We start from the raw sequence: 21,986 nt of genomic DNA, 5'->3' as shown, positions 1-21,986 counted from the left end.
AAAAGCTCCAGTTTTCTAACAGGGAAAGTCCACCACTTCCCCAGGCAACTGAAGCAATAAAAGTTGTTCATCCGTGATGATCTGCAAACACTTCCAGCTTTCATCTCAGAGCAGAAGTGTGGAACGCAGCCAGTGTGACCGAGAGGCAGACAGAATACAATTGTCTACTGACAGATGTTGCTGAGGACACCCTCCACAAGCTGCCCAAGCCAGTATCATTCTCCAGTCGTTCCAAGCAAAAGGGACTGAATGGTGTAAAGGCTCACAAAGCACATTGCACTACGCTTTTTCTATCTCAGAAGCAAGAAGAGAACATTCTTCTACCATCATGGCTGCAAAACAAGCCACAAAATTGTTTTATGCAGCAATCCAACTAATCCAATCACACTCACAGATGAAAGCACTGATTTTTGTAATGTGATGGCATTTCAATTTGCAGAAAACTAGATAGACATCAGTAGAAATTGCCTTAACAGAAAACGTCTCAACAAATGAAACCATATATCACTGGCAACAGTCTCACTTCTAATAAAGCTGGACTGTGAATTCTTGGTCCCTGGTGAAAGTCACCATAATTCAAGACATTTTACTTAATTGGAACACAATTAACCCATGCTTCTGGAAAGGAAGTCTTGCAGCCGCACCGAAAGAAAAGGCTAACCCAACTCAAAAAATCCCATCACACAGTACAGACTGTCTCTCCCCACACCCATTTCTTAGCCTGCCCAGGAAAGGAGCAACACCTAAATCACAGCCTCCTAGATCTCTGCTTCTGGGAAGCTTGCAAGCAGCCTCCCAGGGAAGGCAGAGCAGTAACTGCAGTGGTGCTTTAAGATGACCCGTCTCAGCAAACCTGGCTGAGGTTAGTGTCCAGCTGCTGTTTGGCAGAGGATGTGCTCTAGCCTCTTTTCCACCAGCCACTTCTCACTCTCCAAACAGAGCCAAAGCAGGTTTGAAAAACTTCCTTCTCTCCCAGGATGTCTTCAAATGCAGAGCCCTCCAATGGTCCACACTGCACCTCCACACTGTTTCATTAAAGATCTACATTTTACAATAGGGGGAGATAACAAGAGCTCTGCTGACAAGAGCCCTCTGAAGAAACCAAACAGCGTATAAATGGAAACGACTGCCACCACAGACATGTAACTACGCTGACCTCAATATCAGTATTTAAATGAGGAGCATCTGGCTCAAGCTGTAACTCAAGCAAAGTTGAGATAAAAATACTGGAAAGAATTAACCGAGACATCATCTGCTTTCCTTAGAAAGGACATCTCTTGGCCTGACCACAAACTGGTCTTGTTTAACTAAGCCAGCCCTACCCTAAAATACTTGTCCTGGCCTTCAGAAGGGCACATGTCTCCAGCAGATCCCATAGCATATTTGCTAGTCCCATGCAGCACCCAGATAACCCACGCTGCCTCATATGCAGACATTCTTAGTTGCCTGTATTATGCAGTTGCACTGAACCTGAATGCATCTCCACTGCTATGGGAGCTTACACACTTACCTCACATAGAGACGCCTACAACAGTAGGCACATAAATGTAGGTGTCTGAATCAGGAGCTGAATCCCAACCCCAACATCCATTCAAACCCTTAGCTGAAAACAACAGGACTGAGTTCACCCGGAACTGTGTCTCAAGCAAGATAGTTATGCTCCACCATTGTAACATATCTCACCAAAAACATGAAAAAAACAAACCAGGTGTCATATGAGCTCCACATTTAAAGTCTGTTTTACACTAGGCTGTCACTGGATTCTGATCCAAAAGCTGACCTAGCCAGCAGTGCAGAAATTCACCCAGTCTAGAAGACTTTCTGGAGGTAGAAAGGACTGCATCTCTCTCTATTTAGTGGGCATGGCCAGGGCAATGAGGCATACCTGCAGTTATGCCGTGCTTCCTTAATTCTCGGCCACCAATCTCACCCCTTTTTGGTGGCTGGTGTAATTTGGAACCACCTCTAAGATATGGATTGGAGAGCTAAAAATTCACTTCCATACCCTGTGCAGGATAATTGCCCCTTGCTCCCTGAGTGCAAGTGGAAATCTAGGCCCTGAGGTCGTTGGCCTCAACAAGTAAGCTGTATGTTGTTAAATCTCAGCTCAGGAGGACAGGTACTTACAGCCTCTGAAGTCTCCTCTTCTTCCTGTTCAGTTTGTGTCCCAGTCTCCAGGCAGTTTCTGGTTTCCTTCTCCAGCTTTGAGAGTCTGGAAAACAGAAGGATCCAACAACAATGGATCTGGCCTGTATTTAAAGTGAGACTGTGACTATTCAAGGATTTCATGCAAATGATGTACTCTCTTTCTAACATCACAGCCAGAAACGAGAGGCAGAACTGAAAGCACAAACATGCAGGAAAGCCTGCACAATCATGGGAGTTCCTGAAGAACACAGGACACCCAGCATGTATATTTAATTAATATGGATGTGTAAGTCTGCAGGTGTGGTGAAGGACACTGACAATCATTCTACAGTGATTGAGCTTTGGTACACTCCAAAACTGCTAACTCTTTGGAAATGGGTCAGTCTGTTCACTGAATCCAGTAATTAACATTGCCTCTATTTTCCTTCGATATTTTCAGAGACTGAGATTTCTAAGAATCATTTGGCAATGGCTCATTACCTCTTCTAGGAAGACCAGGTAGAAGCAATTACCGTGACACCAACCTTTCACAGTAGGTAATCTCCAGGAAGTCTTACTCTGTCTCTGCGAAGTGGGGATTTGCAACAGCTACTGCTCAGGCAACTTTCCATGCCTGAAGAGTCATGCCAATTTACAGCAGTATAACTGAGCTGAAACGGACCTTCATGCAGGTCTCACTGGAAAAACTCTTAGACTAATTTGGAATTAAACTTATTTTAGACATTTCTAAGGAGCTTTTCCAAGCTCACACATTGCTAAACGTAGCCTGCCAATGTCACGAAGAGGACTGTAATTCCTATTTTATACATAGTGATTTGCTTAAGGCCCCACACGCAGATGATTCATACAAAACCAAATAACTGTGGAGGAGTGAGCAGAGAGAACATCCCTCAACTAGTCATCATATCGTTCTGACATAACCTGGCGAAAGTTCGAACCCAAGAGGAAACGGGTAATTTGTCTTGATCTGTGGTGCTATAGGAAATAATAATAAAACATGGAAACTCTTTTGCCCACAGAGGAGAATCTGTGGTTTATTCCTATAAGGACTACCACAAAAATAACTTATTACTACGGAGTGCTCAGGGAATTCCCCATCCAGGTCACACTGATATTTCAGCTTGTCTCTGATCAGTCGCAGACTTGGTAACTGCAGCAGCCCTGACAGAAAACAGCTCCAAATGTTACAGTGCACCTACTTCATACCTCTCTTTGTGACCCTGCAGCTCCTTCTCAAGTTCTTCTCTCTTCTGAGTTTCATTTCTAAGGCAGCAGAGCAGCTGGCTCACAGTTAGCTCCTCAGACTCTAAATTCTTTGATTCATCTCCAGGTTTGCTCCTGCTTCAAACAAAACCAGAAGTAAGTAACAACAGCTCTGATTTTACTAGAGCACTCCCTTATCCCTGGTTCTGGGACCCAGTCTGAGGCCACCGTTTCACACAGTGCTGAAACCCAATGTTCTGAGCAAAGGGCTCATTCCCAAGAACCAAGACCTGCCCACAAGCCACTAGCCACAGTCCCCGTGCGTGCAAATGCAGTCCTTGCTGTGTGCAGTGCTCATAGTCCCCTTCAAGCTGCGGGAACAATTTAGTACTTAAGAAAGGAAAACAAAAGCAGTCAAGACAATACAAAAACCCAGTGCATTTATTCTGACCTACTTTGCAGCCCCTTCTGCAAAGTGCTGCTGTCTGTTCCCAAAATAACATTTGTTTTCCAATGAAACATGCAACATTTCTTATCTCTGTCTCATTCCTTTCCAGGAAAAGAAGGCACGTTCCACTAAAAATGGTAATCAGAAATTGCTTTATTTTTCAGAAAAAAATCTCTTCAATATTTCACCTCCCTCATATTCTATAGCTCTTTTCAAAATCATGTTATGCTACTATAGAAGTGAACCAAAACAAATACAAAACTATCTGAAAAATAAGGTAAGTTCATTTCCTGGTGATAAAACACCGTTTTCTATTCCCTCCATTTTTATGTCCATCTAGACAGAAAGTCGAAGTCCCCTGACTATATGGTAAGATAGGCAGGTTATATACACTGAACATTTCAGAAGCTCAGCTGTAAAGCAGCATGTATTTAAAACTTTGCTTTTGTAGTTCAGAACAGAAAGTGAAGTATAGTCTTGAAATCTTTGGTGAGCAAAATTCAATACCCCAAAGACAGCGTTCAGCCAGGATATTTTAAGTAAATAACTTTATCAGGGGATTTTTAGTGCACCATTCTACTCTTACAGAAATAAACCCGTCCTGAGCAGATCACATTTCTCTGAACCTGTTAACAGCACCAGTCTAAAGTTTCAATGCTGGACAAAGACACGTGGTGACACAGGAAATAGTTTAAGAGGTACATACACCCGCTGTTCTTGTAGATATGGCCCAGATATTCATCAAAGGTAAGCAAGTCGCATAGAGAATGTCTTCTCATAATCAGAGTGTTCTCACAAGCCACTGCTGATGACAAGCTGAATACTTGCAGCCTGGTCTGTGGCCAACAACTCTCTCAGTTTCATCCATGACCGTAACTCCCCCCCCCACCCGCCTTCAACTTCGTACCTACATGCTGAGGGACAAGTTTTAAAATGCTGCTCTCCCTTGCAGTGACATAGGGAGTGACAGGAGTTTAAGAGAAAAGCGTACACGGAGCACAGCTTTCAGGCCTGCTATGCCCGTAGCACTTTCTATATCCTTTCCTTCCAAAAGCAAAGGCCACAAAGTAAATAAGAGAGTTCAGCCACAGCCATCTAGCTGCTAAACTGGGCAGTATCCAAAATGGAAAGTGTAATAGTATCAGCTGTCTATGTCCATGAGGAGCAAAGGTTCAGCTAGGGGCAAGAAAGTCCCTTGTGCCCTGGAGCTGATGTAAAGATCAAATTTTGAGAAGTAAACTAAACAGAATGCTGGTATCTGAAGCCTAGTAACCTGAAAAATAAGGACTACGTCACTGGACTGTTTGTCTGCCCCACCATGATACACTTTATACCAGCCACACACAAACAGAACAGACAGGGTTCAGATCCGAAAGACTACAAGACCTCTGATTCTTACCAACATCATAACTGGGTAGAGGACAGATACCCTATTAGATGGTCTCCAATGACTAGAAGGGAGGGAGTCCCTGCAGCCTCTATCTTTATCTTTTCTGTCTGGCCTCCCTTAAAAGCCTGAAAAGTTGGCAAGTCAGCATGTACACAAATGCCCGGCCAAGTGGCCAGAATATGCACTCCCTCTTGTCAGCTAGTGAAAATTGTAAGGAAAAATGCCAGAGAGCTGAGGGTCTTTCTGACATGGCAATGGCAAGATGCAAGGCCACAGAAAACCAGGATTTTCTAGCATATTCCTCATAGAAAAAAGTTCTCCCACATTGAAAACAAAACACATTGCAGAAGTCTGAATCACACACATCACACAAGAACCTACATACATGTAGACAGCAATGTTACTGGTCATTTCACCACTACTCTCGTGATGCTCCTTTGCGGTTCTATTTATTTCACCTTCCTAGGAAAGAAAAAACACTATTAGCTTCGTATTTGGACTAAGCAGGACACAGTTTTATTTACTTAAAGAAGGAAGGAAGAAAAACAGGGATTACTATTATCGTGGCAATAAAAATAAATAAACCACAAAACTCCTACAGATCAGTTTCATGTTTGGGAGTTCTTAACTTAAATACTTGGCGTGCCTTTCCCTGTATCTCTTCCGGACTGATCAGAGAAAAGGAACAACAGTGAGATTTGGCCTTCTCCTTTCATCAGCAACTTCCATGGCCACTCTCCCCTATAAAGATGACTGGGCACCACACAGCAACTGCCAACATCACTGCAGGTGACTCTAAATATAAGCCTAAAAACCACTTCCTTGCCTCCCAAAACAACCACTCTTCTTTCCCACTACAAAACTCACTCCCTGATCTTTGTAGCTCAAAGCAGAATCTTTGTAGCAAAAAAAAGGAGAACGCATCCTTGAAGGTTTCCTGCAGTCTGAAGTTTTCTTCGACGGCTCCAAACAAGTTTTAATTAAAATCTCTTAATTTCTTATTGCACTTGTACTTTCCAGAGAGGGATCTGCTATTGTGGGGATAGCAGAGACCCACATTTTCACATTTTGCCTGTGAAGATTTTTCAGATGCAAGAACATTAGAAGTAGATTTTTGTGCCTCTAGGGAACACTCTACAGCTTTGCACTTCGTTCTGTTTGTCTGCATCTTTGCATATCCGTCAGTAGAAAGCGAGCCCCATTCTCAAAAGAAAATGCCCCCCTCTACGCCCCCTTAACAAAATATAGTACAGATGTTCCCAGGAATTCCAACCAAGATAAGACTTAATATTTTGAATTAGTCAGAAGTCACCTGTTGGACCATGTTGGTTTTTCCAGAAAACATTTTTAGTGTGATGGAGGCTACCTATGAAATTAATTTACTTTGAGAATGAAAGTGGAAGGACGAAAATAAATTCCAAGTCCTTTACCACTACATCTTGCAACACACAAGTGCTCCATGTCAGGTAACCTAAGAGACTATGCAACTCCTCTCCCAAATCCACCGTGCCTGTATCTTGTGTCACTGCTGTTGCTGGCAGTTTGCGGTTTCCTCAAGAAGAGGCACAGAGATTTTTCACTGATATGGGTATAGATTCACCCTTTCTACTAAAGGAAGATAGGGTGCTAAATACCTCACTGTAGAATGTCATCAAGTAAACATTGTCACCGTAATTATACTCAGACCTGACTTCCTCATCATCTAGCCTAGTATGAGAAGAAAAAAATGTTTGCAAAAAAAGGAGGACCAAGGTGGAACCAAAGTTTCTGGCCGCAGGTCACTGTGCTCTTTTTATTCCCCTCACTTACGTTCATCCCAATCTCCACAAAGGAATCCTCTGCTGAGATGTTCAGCTTGAGCTGCAGTTCTGAAATGATGGCTAGCAGATCTGCCTTCTCAGCCTGGAGCCGCTGCACCTGGGATTTCAGCTGTCTCACTTCCTTCTCAGGAGCCATGCAGCCCTCCTGGGATAAACAAACCCTGCATTAGCCAACCAAAAAGAAACACCAGCCAAGGAGCATAGAGACTGAACAGAACAACGGTGTCCTGCATCCCTTCTTCTCTGTTGAGGTTTACCTGGAAAAAGCCAGTGTACAGATCCCTAAACTATGCTTTGGTTCGCTAGACAGCAAGAAGTCTAAAACTGTGAAACTAAGTTAATCGAACGATGAGCATCATGCTTCTGGAAAACATGGGCCTGGTTCTCTGAATGCACAGATAATTAGGATATAAATCTTTGCCTGAATCTATGCCTCTCACTACCACACAGGGTCTCAGCCAACCTACAGGACTCTTGTCCAGAATTATTGTATTTTTTCACCCATATCCTTATTCCTCTTTTCCCAAATCTACCTAAGATTCTAGGGAGAAAAGACCAGTGGGCAGAGAGCTTTTCCTACACACCTCACTTTCAGCCTTTCCCTACCACACAACTCCTCTGTACCCCATTTCCATGTCTAAATCTCTCCCTACATCCCTTCCCTTCCACAAAGCCTCTGTCCCTCAGAGATTCTCCCCAAACTTAATCTCTCCTTCCAGTAATGACTGTCTCCTTCACCTTCTGCCTCTACCCTTTTCCCCAGGATCCTCAAAACCCCCTCTCTTAAGCCTCTACATAACCAGGAAGCCTCATTTTTTTTCTCTCCTTTAGATGCCTCATCCATTATGAAACCTTCCCTGTGAGTTTGTTTTTCCCTCATTTTGTAATCCGTGCCTTCTACCTCCTGGTAATGCCTTTATTACACCACATACCATCAATGTAAATTCTGGACAACTCCTGGAGTCTGAATTACATTCTAATCTATCATTCATGCCAAATCTCCAAACTCTTGCTACGCTGACAGTGCCTCCCATCCTGCAGTACTGCCCTACAGCAGTACTTGCTGCTGTCTCTGATTTTGTGCTTAGGCTGTAAGAGGATGCAATTAGAGTCAGCTCCAGTGAAGAGAAGAGAGTTTTACAGCAACCTGTGCTAACAGAGGTACAGCTTTGAGAGTAACCCTCCTATGAATGCTGGTTTATCACTAAGGGAGACAACTCAATATATTTGTGATTTGTTTTGAGTGAAACAGAGATGTCACTTAACGGTAGCAACGGACTACAGTCCATCTCAGTTAACAGTAAAACACAGAGGTGAGAGAAATTAGACTAATTTTAAAATAGTCTTCCTATTAGAGGAATTTTTTTCATCCTCTTTCTAAATAAAAAGAAAAAAGAATTAAACTATAACTAAAGCATTCAAGAGAGAAAGTCTTTTTGGCTTAAATGACAGTCAGCCTGAAAGTCATGATCAGAAATGAAAATGTTGCTGTCTAAATTACAGTTACCACTGGCTGATAAAACTGCAAAGAATCACAGAAGAACCAGGGCTTACTCTATGAAGCTCTTGATATAACTAGAACAGATTTATTTTTACTTATCCGGGTGTTGGATTACTCAAGCAGGCTGGATCACTCTGTCAGTAACATACTTTACGTATTCAAAGTACACGAAGTTCTAAACCAGGCAGAGGCAGAATAAATCCTTTACTTCCCCTTAAAAAACTATTCCAGATTTATGAAATTCTGAGTTTCCTTGACAATCCTGAAAAACAACTTCTAGCCTGTAAAGATTGTGTAAGTAATACTTACATAATCACACTATTTATACATGACTTTCTTCCCCCTTGTAACTTACAAACTCATTGGCCAATTTTGATTTACATGCTCAAAAATTTTTTATGGAGTTCCATAAAATAGGCAGTCAGGAGAGGAAAGGATAGTCTACTAATGACTCCGTTGAGAAAAAGGCTAATACACTCATCCTTCATCAGGCAACAGAAAATCCACGTGGGTCCTGGAGATACCAGATACTAGGGTGCATCAGTTTGGCTCTGCATGAAACTCATTAAACACCTCTTCACATGACCACGTGGGACACAAAGCGGGTTTTGTTTTAATAGGCTTTGTTCATGGATGTGTTCAGTATTACCTGCAAATTGATGTTGCCTGGCTACCAAGCAATCACCTGCAACATTAGAAATGATGTGTTACAGAGCCAAAAGTAAGACAGAGAGAGAAAGCTCAGTCAGACTCAAATGGGGCAGAAGAAGGGCAAATCTAATCTGACCTCAGTAAAAGAGCTTTCATGAGAGAAGAATAATATAATAAAAATAGATGGCAGGTCTATTTTTTTTTTGCTTACATGTCAGCTTCTCTCTGGAAACACAAATACAAATGCAATTAAACAATCATGAGAGATTGATAATCTAACAAGCAAAGGGAGGGATAAAGTCAAGAGATACCCAACACCAAACAAAATAATGAAAAGTTAGCAAGAAATGTAATTTCTTATTTCTTATGTCAAGAATGTTAATTATGATTGTTAATTAAATGTTAATTAAAATGTAAAGTATCTCAGGTGTGGCACAATTACTACACTCTGAGAAGACTCACTTTACAAAACAAGCCAGGCCAAGACCTCTTGTTGGAGCATAAGGATAAAAATACATGTTAACAAATCTCCAAAACTCCCAGTGTCCTGAAGGGACACGAACGCTCCAGACTTTCAATCTGAAATCATGTCAGTCCAGCCAATTCCTTATTTACCATTTCAGCTCCTTCTCTTTCCTTTAAGCTCTGCAGTTGTTGCTGTAGCTGTTCATTTTCAATGCTCTTGGCTTCCAAGCACTGCTTAGCTTCCTTAAACTTTAACTCGTAAAATTCTCTTTCTTCTTTCTGCTTCTCTCGCCAGATGGAAAGTTCCTCATATCGATCCTTCATAGCTTGGTTATGGACCTTCATGGCTTCTAAATGACAGCCAGAGACAAGACATTGATTCACATTAATACTCTGTCAATGAAACAGCAGATTTCCCCTACACGGAGCTCAGCATTCTTCAGTGGGTTAGCAAATGGGTTAGCAATAATTAGGTATGAAATGCAAACCTCCTTCTCCTGTATCTTATATACCAAACAAAACCTAAATTTATTATAGTCGGTTAGCACTATAATAAATAGCATTAAATACATTGCTGAAATCACGTGCCCAGACTCTCTCTCTCCTTGGCTTATTCTTAAACCAAGAAGTACAAGCAAGGAACATTGTCCACAAGAGGCACTTGGTATCCTGCTGCATGTATTATTTACATAATCAACCCAAATGAAACTACTGAACTGAGATTCTGAAACTACTGAGGCTTGGTAGGGAAAACAATCTAGACCGGTAAATTGCTGCATGAAAACAGATGCTATCAAATCAAAAGTCTCAAATATGCCCAACAATGCTCTGCTTGAACATTTGGTTAAGATTTGCTTGAAAGCGTTGAAAAAATATACCAAACAACTTAGAGCAAAGTCAGTGCCCCCTAGCTGGGAAGCCATGTGTATGTAACAAAGTCAGTATGTAACAACGTCAGTCTTACTAGTGCAAAACGCTTACAAGATTTTTAGGAAGAGTCAACAAATGTATTTCAGACTTGCTCTTTTTAAAGCAACAAACTCAAAGCCAGTTGCTTGAAAATCTTTTATACATTGTATTTTCCAGTGACTTCCATTATGTCCTGATGTTATATTATAAACCACCAACAAATCCTTCAAGATTATGTAAATAAATGTAGCTCTGGAGAATGATTCTGCAAGGTATGAGTTACAACTGTTACGAGTTACAGCTGTAAATATGGTCCCAAAAGATTATGACACAGAACCTTTTAGCAAAATGCCATGAGACACTTCTAGAAACAACTTTTCTGCCAGATACCCATGAGACTCCAAGGCAGAGAACCTGGACCGGGTCCAAAAATGACTCAGGTGGAATTTAAACACTAGTGTAAAATCACAGCGCACAAGATATGTGACTTCATGCTTTGCCGCCATATAGACAGTGAGGTACCTTTGTCTTTTACACAGAAGATTCCCAAATCCCCTGTGTTTTGCTCTATCAATTAAAAAAAAAAAACAAACAACATACCAACACCGAAACTCCTGGGATCCAGAAGCAAAGCTCTCTCAGCTGAAAGGCTCAACTCATTAGGCATTTTCAGGGAAACCTATCCGTTTCTCCCAGATAGACCCTGCCATGGCCACCACTTCCTTCTGAAGTACAGAAAGCGCTGCCACATCTAAACATTCACAGTGGCTACTACACACAGTGTAGGACAGCCTGCTCCAATTCCCCTCCCTGCCCAAGAGGATGGAGCTCCTTTCAGAGACCATCCTAACCCAAAGTGTTATGGGCACTATGCAGTACCCACCCCTCCTGATGCAGCTATGGTATAATGTTAAGTCTATCTGTCATGGAGCTGCCCAACAGTCCTAAAATACAAAACAAAAAAGCTTTTAGAGGTTGATGAGCAAAGAATATATCATAGCAAGAGATTTTTCATCTCACCTCCTAAAATACACAGTGCTATACTGCTCATATGTGTAATTCTAAAGGAAATAAGTCACCTATAAATTGGGCTGCTCTCCCCCTGATCTTCCATACTGATTCAACTTGATGTGTCCTACCAAACTGGCCTTGCCACTTGCAGCGTCACTTATACAGCAAATACTACCCAGGTATAAAATGTTATCCACCAAGGGCAAATGAGCACAGAATTCATACTCATAGGACAAAAAACACCACAGAAGAGATGCAGGGCTTTTGCATTTAAAGACCAGTTCACACACGCGTTCACCTTTTAACTCATTGTTCTCAGTGATCAGTTCTTTCATCTGTTGTACCATCTCTTCTGGGGTGTAGGTACTAAGGGCAGGGGCAGCCATGCTGTCTGTTCCATTTTCCATTTTACTCCTTGGATGCTCTCCATTTTCAGCAGGACGGCTCTTCAACTTGCTGGACATCTCTGAAGCGTCTACTACAAGGTTTGCAAGGAGAAAACTCTCGACCTCTTGCCCAATAAATGTTTATAAAGAAAATATAATCATACCTTCATTTTATTCAGACAACCAAGCCACACGTCTTGTTATAACATGCAGGCACCTTCCAATCCCCCTGACCCCGTGACACCTGGCTGTCCACGAGTCTCCATATCCCACTAACCCCTCACAGGACTGCATGAATGGAGCAACTGACCCCCGAGCCGTCTCTCGGGCCAACCAACCCTTCCTCGGGAGCCCCCTCCTCTGGGGATGAAACGGGGGTCCCTGTCTCACCCCCTCTCCCCCTCACCAGCCCCGGCCGTGCGCAGCCTGGCACCGTTTGGGAGGCGGGCAGCACCCAGCCCTGAGGAGAGCGGGCTCCGGCACCCGCCCGGCCCCGGCAGGGCCCGCGACGCCGCCGCCCCGCTCGGCCCCAGCGCGCCCCGCCGCTGCGTTTCACGCCGACATTCCTGTTCCGCTGACTTTTAACTTTCATTTTCGCTTTCTTGTCCCTTTTTCTCCTTCTCCACCGCACACCCCGCACCCCGCCGCGGCACCGGGGACGGCTGAGGCGCCCGCAACCGCCTCTGCCCAGTCACGGTCGCTCCGTCCTGCCGCAGCCCCCCCCGCCATCACCCGCCACCCGGGCCGGGGGCGGCCTCAGGAAGCCGCAAACCGGCGTCTTTCCCCGCTTGCCCTTCCCCGGCGCGGCCCGCCCTCCCCGCAGGCCCACCCTGGATCCGCCGAGTCACCGGGCGCGCCCGCCCGCGGCCACCGCGAGGGAAAGCGGCCTCCGCCCGCCGTCCCCCCCGCACCGGGCTCGCCTCAGGGGCAGCCCCCGCCGAGCGTCTCCCCGCTCACCCCCCTCACGGCGCGCCCATGGCGGCGGCAGCCCGGCTCAGCTGACTGCCCTTCCCCGCCTCCTCCTCCTCCTCCTTCTCCTCTGCGGGGACTTCCCGAGCTCCGCGCCTCCCGCCCACCGCCGGCTCGGCGGCAGGGCAGGCTGCGGGGCTCCTACCGGTGCTGGGCCTCCCACCCCAGCGCCCTGGCCCCCAAGGGCGCACAGCGTCTCCCCTCCCTCGCACACCCCCCGGCTTCCCACCCTGAGGAGCCCAAGGCCCGCCGGCCGAGCGGGAACCGGAGCTAAATCCCCCAGGGAGATTTTCCTGCTGGAAAGCAGCTCTGCAGAGAAGGACCTGGGAGTTCTGGTGGACAACAAGTTCCCCATGAGCCAGTAATGTGCCCTCGTGGCCAGGAAGGCCAGTGGTGTCCTGGGGTGCATTCGGAGGAGTGTGGCCAGCAGGTCAAGGGAGGTTGTCCTCCCCCTCTACACTGCCCTAGTGAGGCCTCACCTGGAGTAACTGTGTGCAGTTCTGGGCCCCCCAGTTCAAGAAAGACAAGGAACTACTGGAGAGAGTCCAGCGGAGGGCTACAAAGATGATCAGAGGACTGGAGCATCTGTCTGACAAGGAGAAGCTGAGAGAACTGGGTTTGTTTAGCCTGGAGAAGAGAAGACTGAGGGGGGATCTTATCAATGCTTACAAATACCTTAGGGGCAGGTGTCAAGAGGATGGGGCTAGACTCTTCTCAGTGGTGCCCAGTGACAGGACGAGGGGCAATGGGCACAAACTGAAACACGGGAAGTTCCATCTGAATATGAGGAAAAACTTCTTTCCTTTGAGGGTGCCAGAGCACTGGAACAGGCTGCCCAGGGAGGTTGTGGAGTCTCCTTCTCTGGAGATATTCAAAACCCCCCTGGATGCGACCCTGTGCAACGTGCTCTGGGTGAATCTGCTTTGGCAGGGGGTTGGACTAGACGATCTCCAGAGGTCCCTTCCAACTCCAGCCATTCCGTGATTCTGTGATTCTATGGAGAAGTGAGGTCGTGTGGGGAGCGCACTGCCCGTCACACGGGAAAAATCATGGATGTCCACAGGAGAAGGAAGAAAGACTGGAGGATATGGCGGAGCAGAGAGCGGCGTCAAGAGGGATGGTTAGGAAAGGCTTCTCATTGCATGAGGCTTAAAAGACGGGATCAGGCAACGAGTGTGCTTGGAAATCAGAAGCGATGTATCTGATTCTAACTGGAATGAAACATTATGCTTTTTAAAAGCCAAAGAAAAATTAAAGTCCTTGTAGATATGGGAGGGAGCGAAATAACCAAAGAGGCCTTGTGAAAAATAAAAAAAAAGACAATTCAAATTTTTTACATAAAAGGAAAAATTGCTACAATCTAAGAAATATTACAGTGTTTGCACAAAACTCTTGTTACACATTTGTGTTGTGGGAATACAACAGAGAAAATTGTTTGGGCCTACCTGTTTTATTCAGATCATTTTTTCACCACGGTCTCTCATGTGATGAATTTGTTTTGTCCATTCTGCAGGTTGTGGGTAACACGCAGGAGTGGAATGTCTTGGCTCCATGAAGGAAGGAGACTTCTGTTCTAACTCTCCCGGTGAGTGGTCTGAGCTGCTGGGCTGAGTTACGAGTAGCTCATCTATCTGTGCTGTACTACACAGATGGTAAATATTTGGTGGCAAGAGGTATAAAGTATCTAGCTTTCCCCAAGCCACTCCGTAACATTTGTTTGTGAAAATAGGTATTGGTCACCTCTGGGTCTGAGGGCTCAGATTCAGCCAAGTTACTTAAGAAATTCCCTTGCGGCAGCTGGGCCATGGAAACAGTCTTTGTGTACACCCCTACTCCCTAGGAAATGTGAGAGAACGTAGCTTAGCTTAGTCTGAAACAACAGAGGGTTGCTCTGAAATATCTTCCTGTTGCCCTGGGCTCACAGCTTGGATACTTTTTGCAGTTGTCCAGAAACTGAATCCTGAGAATGCAACAAAGCTGCGACAAAGGCTTGAACTTCAGAAAGCTTTGATACAAAGAACATCTCTCTATGTATATCTCTACATACATATGCACAGGGTTTATATTTTATCCATCTGTCTGTCTTATGTGGAACTCACGCTGCCTCTGACTCACGTATGTTGGCTCTGCTCTTCCTGTCTTTGTCTTTCCTGTCCTGATTTTGGCCAGGATCTCATAGATGCCGTACAGACGTAGCCCAAGGACTGACTTCTCTCTCAGGACACCATGAATATACACTACATCAGTCTGGATTGCTTCCTCTGAGCAGCTCAGGTTCCTAAAAAGACTGCTTTATTCTGTCCACAGAGGTATCTGCAGGTCCGTGGAAGGACTACTACCCTTGACTAATACCTGGGCTTCTTGCCAACGTAAATGCTGGAGTGTTTGCTGTGACTTAAGATTTGCTGATTAAGCTTAATTTCCAATTGACAGGTAATTTGAAAACACCATAAAGATACGTTCTTTGCAGGCTTTGGGCAGATTAAGTGGGGGAGAAGGGATGTTATGAAGTGCATCCAACTTCTGCAGTCAGCACTACTGTGTGATGAATGTCACCATAACCTAGAGAAAAGTAAGATAATAAAATGCATTAATTTCTTCCAACAATTAAATGCTGCCATGGCCTGGAGAGGGCTCAGAGACAGCTGGTAAAATTTACAGTGTCAGGCCTTAGATTATCACCTACAGTAAAACAACTACAAAACCCATGAAAGTCAGATGTATGATCCTGATGTTTCTCTGCCATTAACAGATAGTATGGTATGTTAAATCTGGGATCATCATGGATTTTTGATTATCAGTCCAGTATTGAACCTATTGCTATTGATACTGCTATTACCTTCAAAGAGAGAATAATCAAATGGGAAATCCAGGAAGCCAAGAGATGACAGAAATAAAATAGTAGGAAAAAAGTTATCCAGCATCATGTTTTCAGTCTGATAACCCTGCAGTGGGCAGGATATGTGAAGCAAAGGTAGTGCCAAGGAACACATCTAACTAATTGCTTTTGGCCCGTTCTGCATAGTTTAATACAGTGTGTCATGCACCACTTTCCCTCCCACATACAGCCGAATGGATAACTTCTTTTACAACTGCAATTATATAACATCCCTGTGCAATGACACAGCAGAGTAAAAATAGTACTGCAAGTTTTTAGATGATCTAATTTGGAGCTTGCTGGTTATGTGTGTAAATTTTTAATGTAGATTTTGTCACCGTTGGAAAAAGGGGCAGGTGACTCAGTAGGACTACAAAGATGTCGTGAGGCTATGCAGGGAAAAAAATTAGAAGGGTCAAAGCCCAACTAGAACTTAGTCTTGCTGCTGCTGTAAAAGACAATAAAAACTGTTTCTATAAATACATTAGCAACAAAAGGAGGACTAAGGAGAATCTCCATCCTTTATTGGATGAGGGGGGAAACATAGTGACAAAGGCTGAGGAAAAGGCTGAGGTGCTTAATGCCTTCTTTGCCTCAGTCTTTAGAAGTAAGACCAGTTGTTCTCTGGATACCCAGCCCCATGAGCTGGGAGACAGGGATCGGGAGTGGAGTGAAGCCCCCATAATCCACAGGGAAATGGTTAGAGACCTGCTATGCCACTTAGACACTTACACGTCTATGGTGCAGGATGGAATCCACCCAAGGGTACTGAGAGAGCTGGCAGAAGTGCTCACCAAGCCACTCTCTATCATTTATCAGCAGTCCTGACTAACTGGGGAGGTCCCAGGTGACTGGAAGTTAGCAAATGAGACACCCATCTACAACAAGGCCGGAAGGAGGATCTGGGGAGCTACAGGCCTGTCAGTCTGACCTTGGTGCCAGGGAAGGTTATGGAGCAAATCATCTTGAGTGCCATCTCGCGGCACGTACAGGAACACCAGATGATCAGGCCCAGTCAGCATGGGTTTATGAAAGGCAAGTCCTGCTTGACTAACCTGATCTCCTTCCGTGATAAGGTGACCCACTTAGTGGATGAGGGAAAGGCTGTGGATGTTGTCTACCTGAACTTCAGTAAAGCCTTTGACACTGTTTCCCACAGCATTCTCCTGGGGAAACTGACTGTTCATGGCTTGGATGGGTGTACGCTTCGCTGGGTAAAAAATTGTCTGTATACCCGGGCCCAAAGAGTTGTGGTGAACGGAGTTAAATCCAGTTGGCGGCCGGTCACAAGTGGTGTTCCCCAGGGCTCAGTACTGGAGCCAGTTCTGTTCAATATCTTTATCAATGATCTGGACGAGGGGATTGAGTTCGCAGTTGACACCAAGTTGGGCGGGAGTGTTGATCTCCTGGAGGGCAGGAAGGTTCTGCAGAGGGATCTCGACAGGCTGGATCGATGGGCTGAGGCCAACTGTATGAGGTTCAACAAGGCCAAGTGTTGGGTCCTGCACTTGGGTCACAACAACCCCATGCACCGCTACAGGCTTGGGGAAGAGTGGCTGGAAAGCTGCCTGACAGAAAAGGACCTGGGGGTGTTGGTCGATGGCCAGCTGAATATGAGCCAGCAGTGTGCCCAGGTGGCCAAGAAGGCCAACAGCATCCTGGCTTGTATCAGCAATAGTGTGGCCAGCAGGACTAGGGCAGGGATCGTCCCCCTGTACTCGGCACTGGTGAGGCTGCACCTTGAATACTGTGTTCAGTTTTGGGCCCCTCACTACAAGAAAGACCTTGAGGTGCCGGAGAGAATCCAAAGAAGGGCAACGAAGCTGGTGAAGGGTCTGGAGCACAAGTCTGATGAGGAGCAGCTGAGGGAACTGGGGCTGTTTAGCCTGGAGAAAAGGAGGCTGAGGAGAGACCTTATTGCTCTCTACAACCACCTGAAGGGATATTGTAGTGAGGTGGGTGTTGGTCTCTTCTCCCAAGTAACAAGTGATAGGATGAGAGGAAACGGCCTCAAGTTGTGCCGGGGGAACTTTAGATTGGATATCAGGAAAAATTTCTTCACCGAAGAACATTGGAACAGGCTGCCCAGGGAAGTGGTGGAGCCACCATCCCTAGAGGTATTTAAAAGACGTGTGGATGTGGTGCTCAGGGACATGGTTTAGTGGTGGACTTGGCACTGCTGGGTTAACGGTTGGACTTGATGATCTTAAAGGTCCTTTCCAACCAAAATGATTCCATGATTCTACATAGAGAAGGTGTAATGTAACGCTTTTCTTTTTTTCAGCTTTTTCCTTCTTCAAATGAGTTGCAGTTTGATTGTGCCAAGGTGCTGGAATTCCTCACCATCAGCTCTGATTTCTTTCTTGAAACAAACTTATTCCATCACCAGTCAAAAATATTCTATAATCTTTTTTTGTAATAAATAGAGTGATTGCAGTCGAATTGGCAAAAATGTCTCTACTTAGTCTAGCAAGACCAGCAACCATGAAAGGTACTCCACACTATTTCCTCTAGGTACATGGCCCTGCGTTAGGAGCCCTGATGACAAAGTAGTTTTCTGCCTGTAAGTAGGATGCTTTAGACTTTTTTTGCTGAGAAGAGCAAAATGTTAACCGCAAGTCTAGTGATTTTGTGATTCTGTCTCTGGCAGTTCGGAAGAGATGAACTGTCTCATGACTGCAGATAACTGCCATTGACGATACTATAGGATCCTTGTTCGGGCTGTCTTCTCCTTTCTTGATCACTCAACAGATACTGGTGTCCACTTAGGGAGCAGCACACTTCACTCAACAGCTGCCATGCCTGCAGGTGTTGCTGTTTCTGTCCTTACACCCTTGATGATAAAGGGCAAGGAAAAAATAAAATGGGTAAATGTGCAGAAAGGCTAAAAGCCGAATTGACGACTGTCCTTTTTTCTCTTTCCAATAGATGGCACCAGTTCTCTTTACAGATCGCCGTTGGTTGAACAGGTCGGGAGCTCCAGAATACCGCGTTTAAAAACACAGGCATCTTTGCCCTTTTCTTTTGCTCTCTCTCAGTGTGAAATTTGGACCAAGAAGGCAGCAGACTGAGAAAATGTCTGAAGCCCTTGGAATGTGGCACTGCTGCCAAGTACCACCAAGTATGCCAGGAAAACAGGCAGATCAACGAGCAAATGTGACCCAGGGCTAGGAGATGAGGGAGGGAGGTTTACTTTTGCCTAAGGATGGTCAAAAGTAAAAGTGGGACTATTTTAGGGAATTATTGAGAAGGAATTGGAGAGCCATGGAGAAAGGAGAATGAAACATGAGGATTCCAGGTCAGATGGAGAAGTCTTGGACAGCCAAGGAGCAATAGCAGTGCACCTTGTCGAGGGAGAGCAGTGGTCTGTCCAGCACAGCATGCTCCCCTTGGAAGAAGTGACTCCTCAATGTTTCCATGTAGGCAAGATCTGCAGTGGGTCTATAAAGCTGCAAGAAGAAATTAAGCCAGAACGGGCTGAGGAAGCCACTATTCTGAAAGTACTGTGGCAAAAATCTCTTGCAGATAATACTGTTTTCTTTATCATGAAATGCACCCATGTTCATCATTAAGAGAGAATGGTGTCTGCAGCTCTGTACAGGCCATGGGGAGAGATTAGTCAGGTTCCCATCATGTGTTTTAACATAAAGGAAACATTGCTTCCTGGCTGCAAAGAGATGGTCAAAACAATATCTGAGTGGAAGTATAACGTTATTTTAAAAGGCCTTACTCCCCACTAAAGCCTGGAGGCAAGTGGATTTTGACATCCAGTTTTTCACGATTTTTACCACTTAAATCCTTTTGAAAATCCCCTTCTAATATTTTTAGTCTTACATGCCCCTTATTTTGTTTTTACCTCAAATGTCTTGCTATGATTTTTCGTTGAAGGGCTCTTTGACTCCACCAGCTGCTTTCCTCCTAAGTGTGGGAAATATCACTTCTGGTGGGTTGTATAAGTGCACTCATCACTCTTTCCCTTTTTACACCATCCAGAGGAGGGAAATATTGCTATTGTAACGAATTGAGCTGCAGTGGTGTTTTTGATAGGATGCAGCAATGACCGTGTCAGGTGTTACAAGCCACCAAGAGAACAATTACGGCAACATTATGGAGGTTATGACAATGCAGAGTTTCCCAATGAGAGACCCCAGACCACACCAATGGTAGGAGCTAGCTGGGTGTTTTTCTGGGGCATCTTCTGGCTCTAGAAGCCATGAACCCTCCACAATACTCCAGAGGGCATGGAACCATATCCTGATCTTGCTCTTGAGATATTCTACTAAGTGGAAATGAAGCTTGCAAGCACATCTCACGAACTGCAGTATTTCTGTGATCACTTAGGGGACCTTCTCATGTTGCAGCCTTGGCTTTTATAGTGTTTAAGCCTGTATAAGACAGCACTGCCATTGAAAGAAGTGCAGGTGGAGACAGACAGACAGACAGATCAGAGTGAACCAGACCAGAGATTTTAACCTGGATCAGTTTTTAGTTAAATCAGTTTCCCTTGTGCTGGTTCGCCATATGCTCACACAACTTTTGTGGAAGACGGAAGTGGCTTTTGGACCTGTTGGAATGGGTCCAAAGGAATGCCATGAAAATGATCAGGGGGCTGGAATGCGTCTCCTTGTGAGGGAAGACTGAGAGAGTTGGGATTGTTCAGCCTGGAGAAGAGAATGCTCTGGGGAGACCTTATTGAGGCCTTTCAATATATAAAGGGGGCATATAAAAATGATGGAGAGAGACTTTTTACCAGGACCTGTAGTGACAGGACAAGGGACAACAGTTTTAAACTGAAAGAGGTTAGGTTTAGATTGGACATAAGGAAGAAATTCTTTATGTTGAAGGTGGTGAGGCACTGGAACAGGTTGTGCACGGAGGTGATAGATGCCCCATCCCTGGAAACGTTCAAGATCAGGTTGGATGGGGCTCTGAGCAACCTGACTTAGTGCTAGATGTCCCTGTCCACAGCAAGGGGATTGGACTAAGTGATCTTCAAAGGTCCCTTCCAACCCAAACCATTCTGTGACTCTATGATAGAGGGGAAGAAGGGCTGATTCTTTCAGCAGCCCTGCTGGTTTATGCTGGGATAAACTCTGCATGAAACTACAGTGTGTTTGAGAACCTTGAATCCCAAGGCAGAGAGAACTCGTGGGATCAAGAAAGGATGTTATCATCCCGGGGACTTAGAGTGAGAGGGCTTCAATGGACGTCTGCCCTGCTTGGTGGCAAACATGCAGCACTCATCCTCTGCAAAACAGGCCAGAAATCCAGAGCCTGCCGTTGCACTGTCACTGGGAGAGTGGTGAATACTGGGAAGAGTTTGGTTTGCAAGAAAAAGAAGAGAAGGAGAATTTTTCCAAGGCTATTCAAGGCAGTAAACACAGACTGGACATTTTGGGAGAAACCCAACAGCTTTTCAGACAGCTGAGGGCGCTCAGCACTTCTTAAGGGACGTTGGTGTTTTGCAGGTTTGAGCCTTAGGATACAACACTAAAACGCACTGATGCTTGAATCAGAGAGAGTGCTGCTAGTGAGCAAAGCCTGGGCAGGGGCTTAGGCTCTAACATTGCCAACAGCTGAAAAGTAACAGGCCCAGAGCTGGTTAAAGAGCTGCTTATGCGCTTCAGTACAAGCATAAATGTAATGCCTTAATTTGAATGGCACCTTGAAAGAACTCTTTGATCACAGATTTCCCCTTCTGAAGCAGCAGGGTTTTATTTATTTATTACAATTTCAAGTATCTTCATAAAAGTAGAACTGCAGAAAGATGTTGGGCTAATATACCTGCATATTTTTGTTCTGACCATCTTGCAGTTTTCTCTCATCCTGGTTTTATTATTGTCTTTGGGCTCTGCTTCTTGGCATGACGCACCTTTGCCAGAATCACTATCTATATCTGTCCCAAATTTCCCGAGAAAAGGACCTCTGTTGTGGTGGGTTCTGTGTTGTGAGCACATCTGTTCAGTTTTGGAAAGAGATGCGCTGACCTCATTTCACCCAGACCATGTTACATTATTGTTTTTAGGGATTTTTAATATAAATTAGATTTCTCTGGGTTCTCATTTATCTTCCATTGATTTCGGTAGCTTATTCAAACTTCTTAAAAACCTTCTGTGATTTTTGTTTATTCACCACTCTTTATTAGCAAATCCTTAGTTGCTTAGTGCTTCTAAAGCTCCTTAGGACATGAAACAATGCTTCTGATTT

At 44.8% G+C, this 21,986-nt stretch overlaps 1 protein-coding gene and 1 long non-coding RNA gene across 10 annotated transcripts in view; one reads left to right on the top strand and one right to left on the bottom strand.

Annotated features, from left to right (window-relative positions):
* The window catches only part of OPTN (optineurin), a 21,615-nt gene extending 8,583 nt beyond the window's left edge, over positions 1 to 13,032 (bottom strand). The window contains exons 1-7 of one of the 8 annotated variants that reach the window (XM_068402449.1): positions 12,890 to 13,032; positions 11,845 to 12,024; positions 9,777 to 9,976; positions 6,999 to 7,154; positions 5,575 to 5,651; positions 3,355 to 3,489; positions 2,128 to 2,212 (exon numbers count right to left, since the gene is read on the bottom strand). In XM_068402449.1, coding sequence (XP_068258550.1) covers positions 2,128 to 2,212; positions 3,355 to 3,489; positions 5,575 to 5,651; positions 6,999 to 7,154; positions 9,777 to 9,976; positions 11,845 to 12,010 — 819 coding nt within the window. In that variant the 5' untranslated portion in view covers positions 12,011 to 12,024; positions 12,890 to 13,032. The other 7 variants (XM_068402453.1, XM_068402448.1, XM_068402450.1 and 4 more) reach the window with 7 other exon arrangements.
* LOC137664436 (uncharacterized) lies at positions 12,768 to 21,986 on the top strand. 2 transcript variants are annotated; one of them, XR_011048296.1, is made up of 4 exons: positions 12,768 to 14,021; positions 14,415 to 14,486; positions 15,209 to 15,334; positions 18,708 to 21,986. It is a non-coding gene; the product is annotated as an uncharacterized lncRNA (long non-coding RNA). The 2 variants fall into 2 exon arrangements; XR_011048295.1 differs by lacking the exon at positions 18,708 to 21,986 and adding an exon at positions 18,064 to 18,651.

This window comes from Nyctibius grandis, chromosome 5 (genome assembly GCF_013368605.1).
Source record: "Nyctibius grandis isolate bNycGra1 chromosome 5, bNycGra1.pri, whole genome shotgun sequence".
NCBI lineage: Eukaryota > Metazoa > Chordata > Aves > Nyctibiiformes > Nyctibiidae > Nyctibius > Nyctibius grandis.
This window is presented reverse-complemented; position numbering and strand designations above follow the sequence as displayed.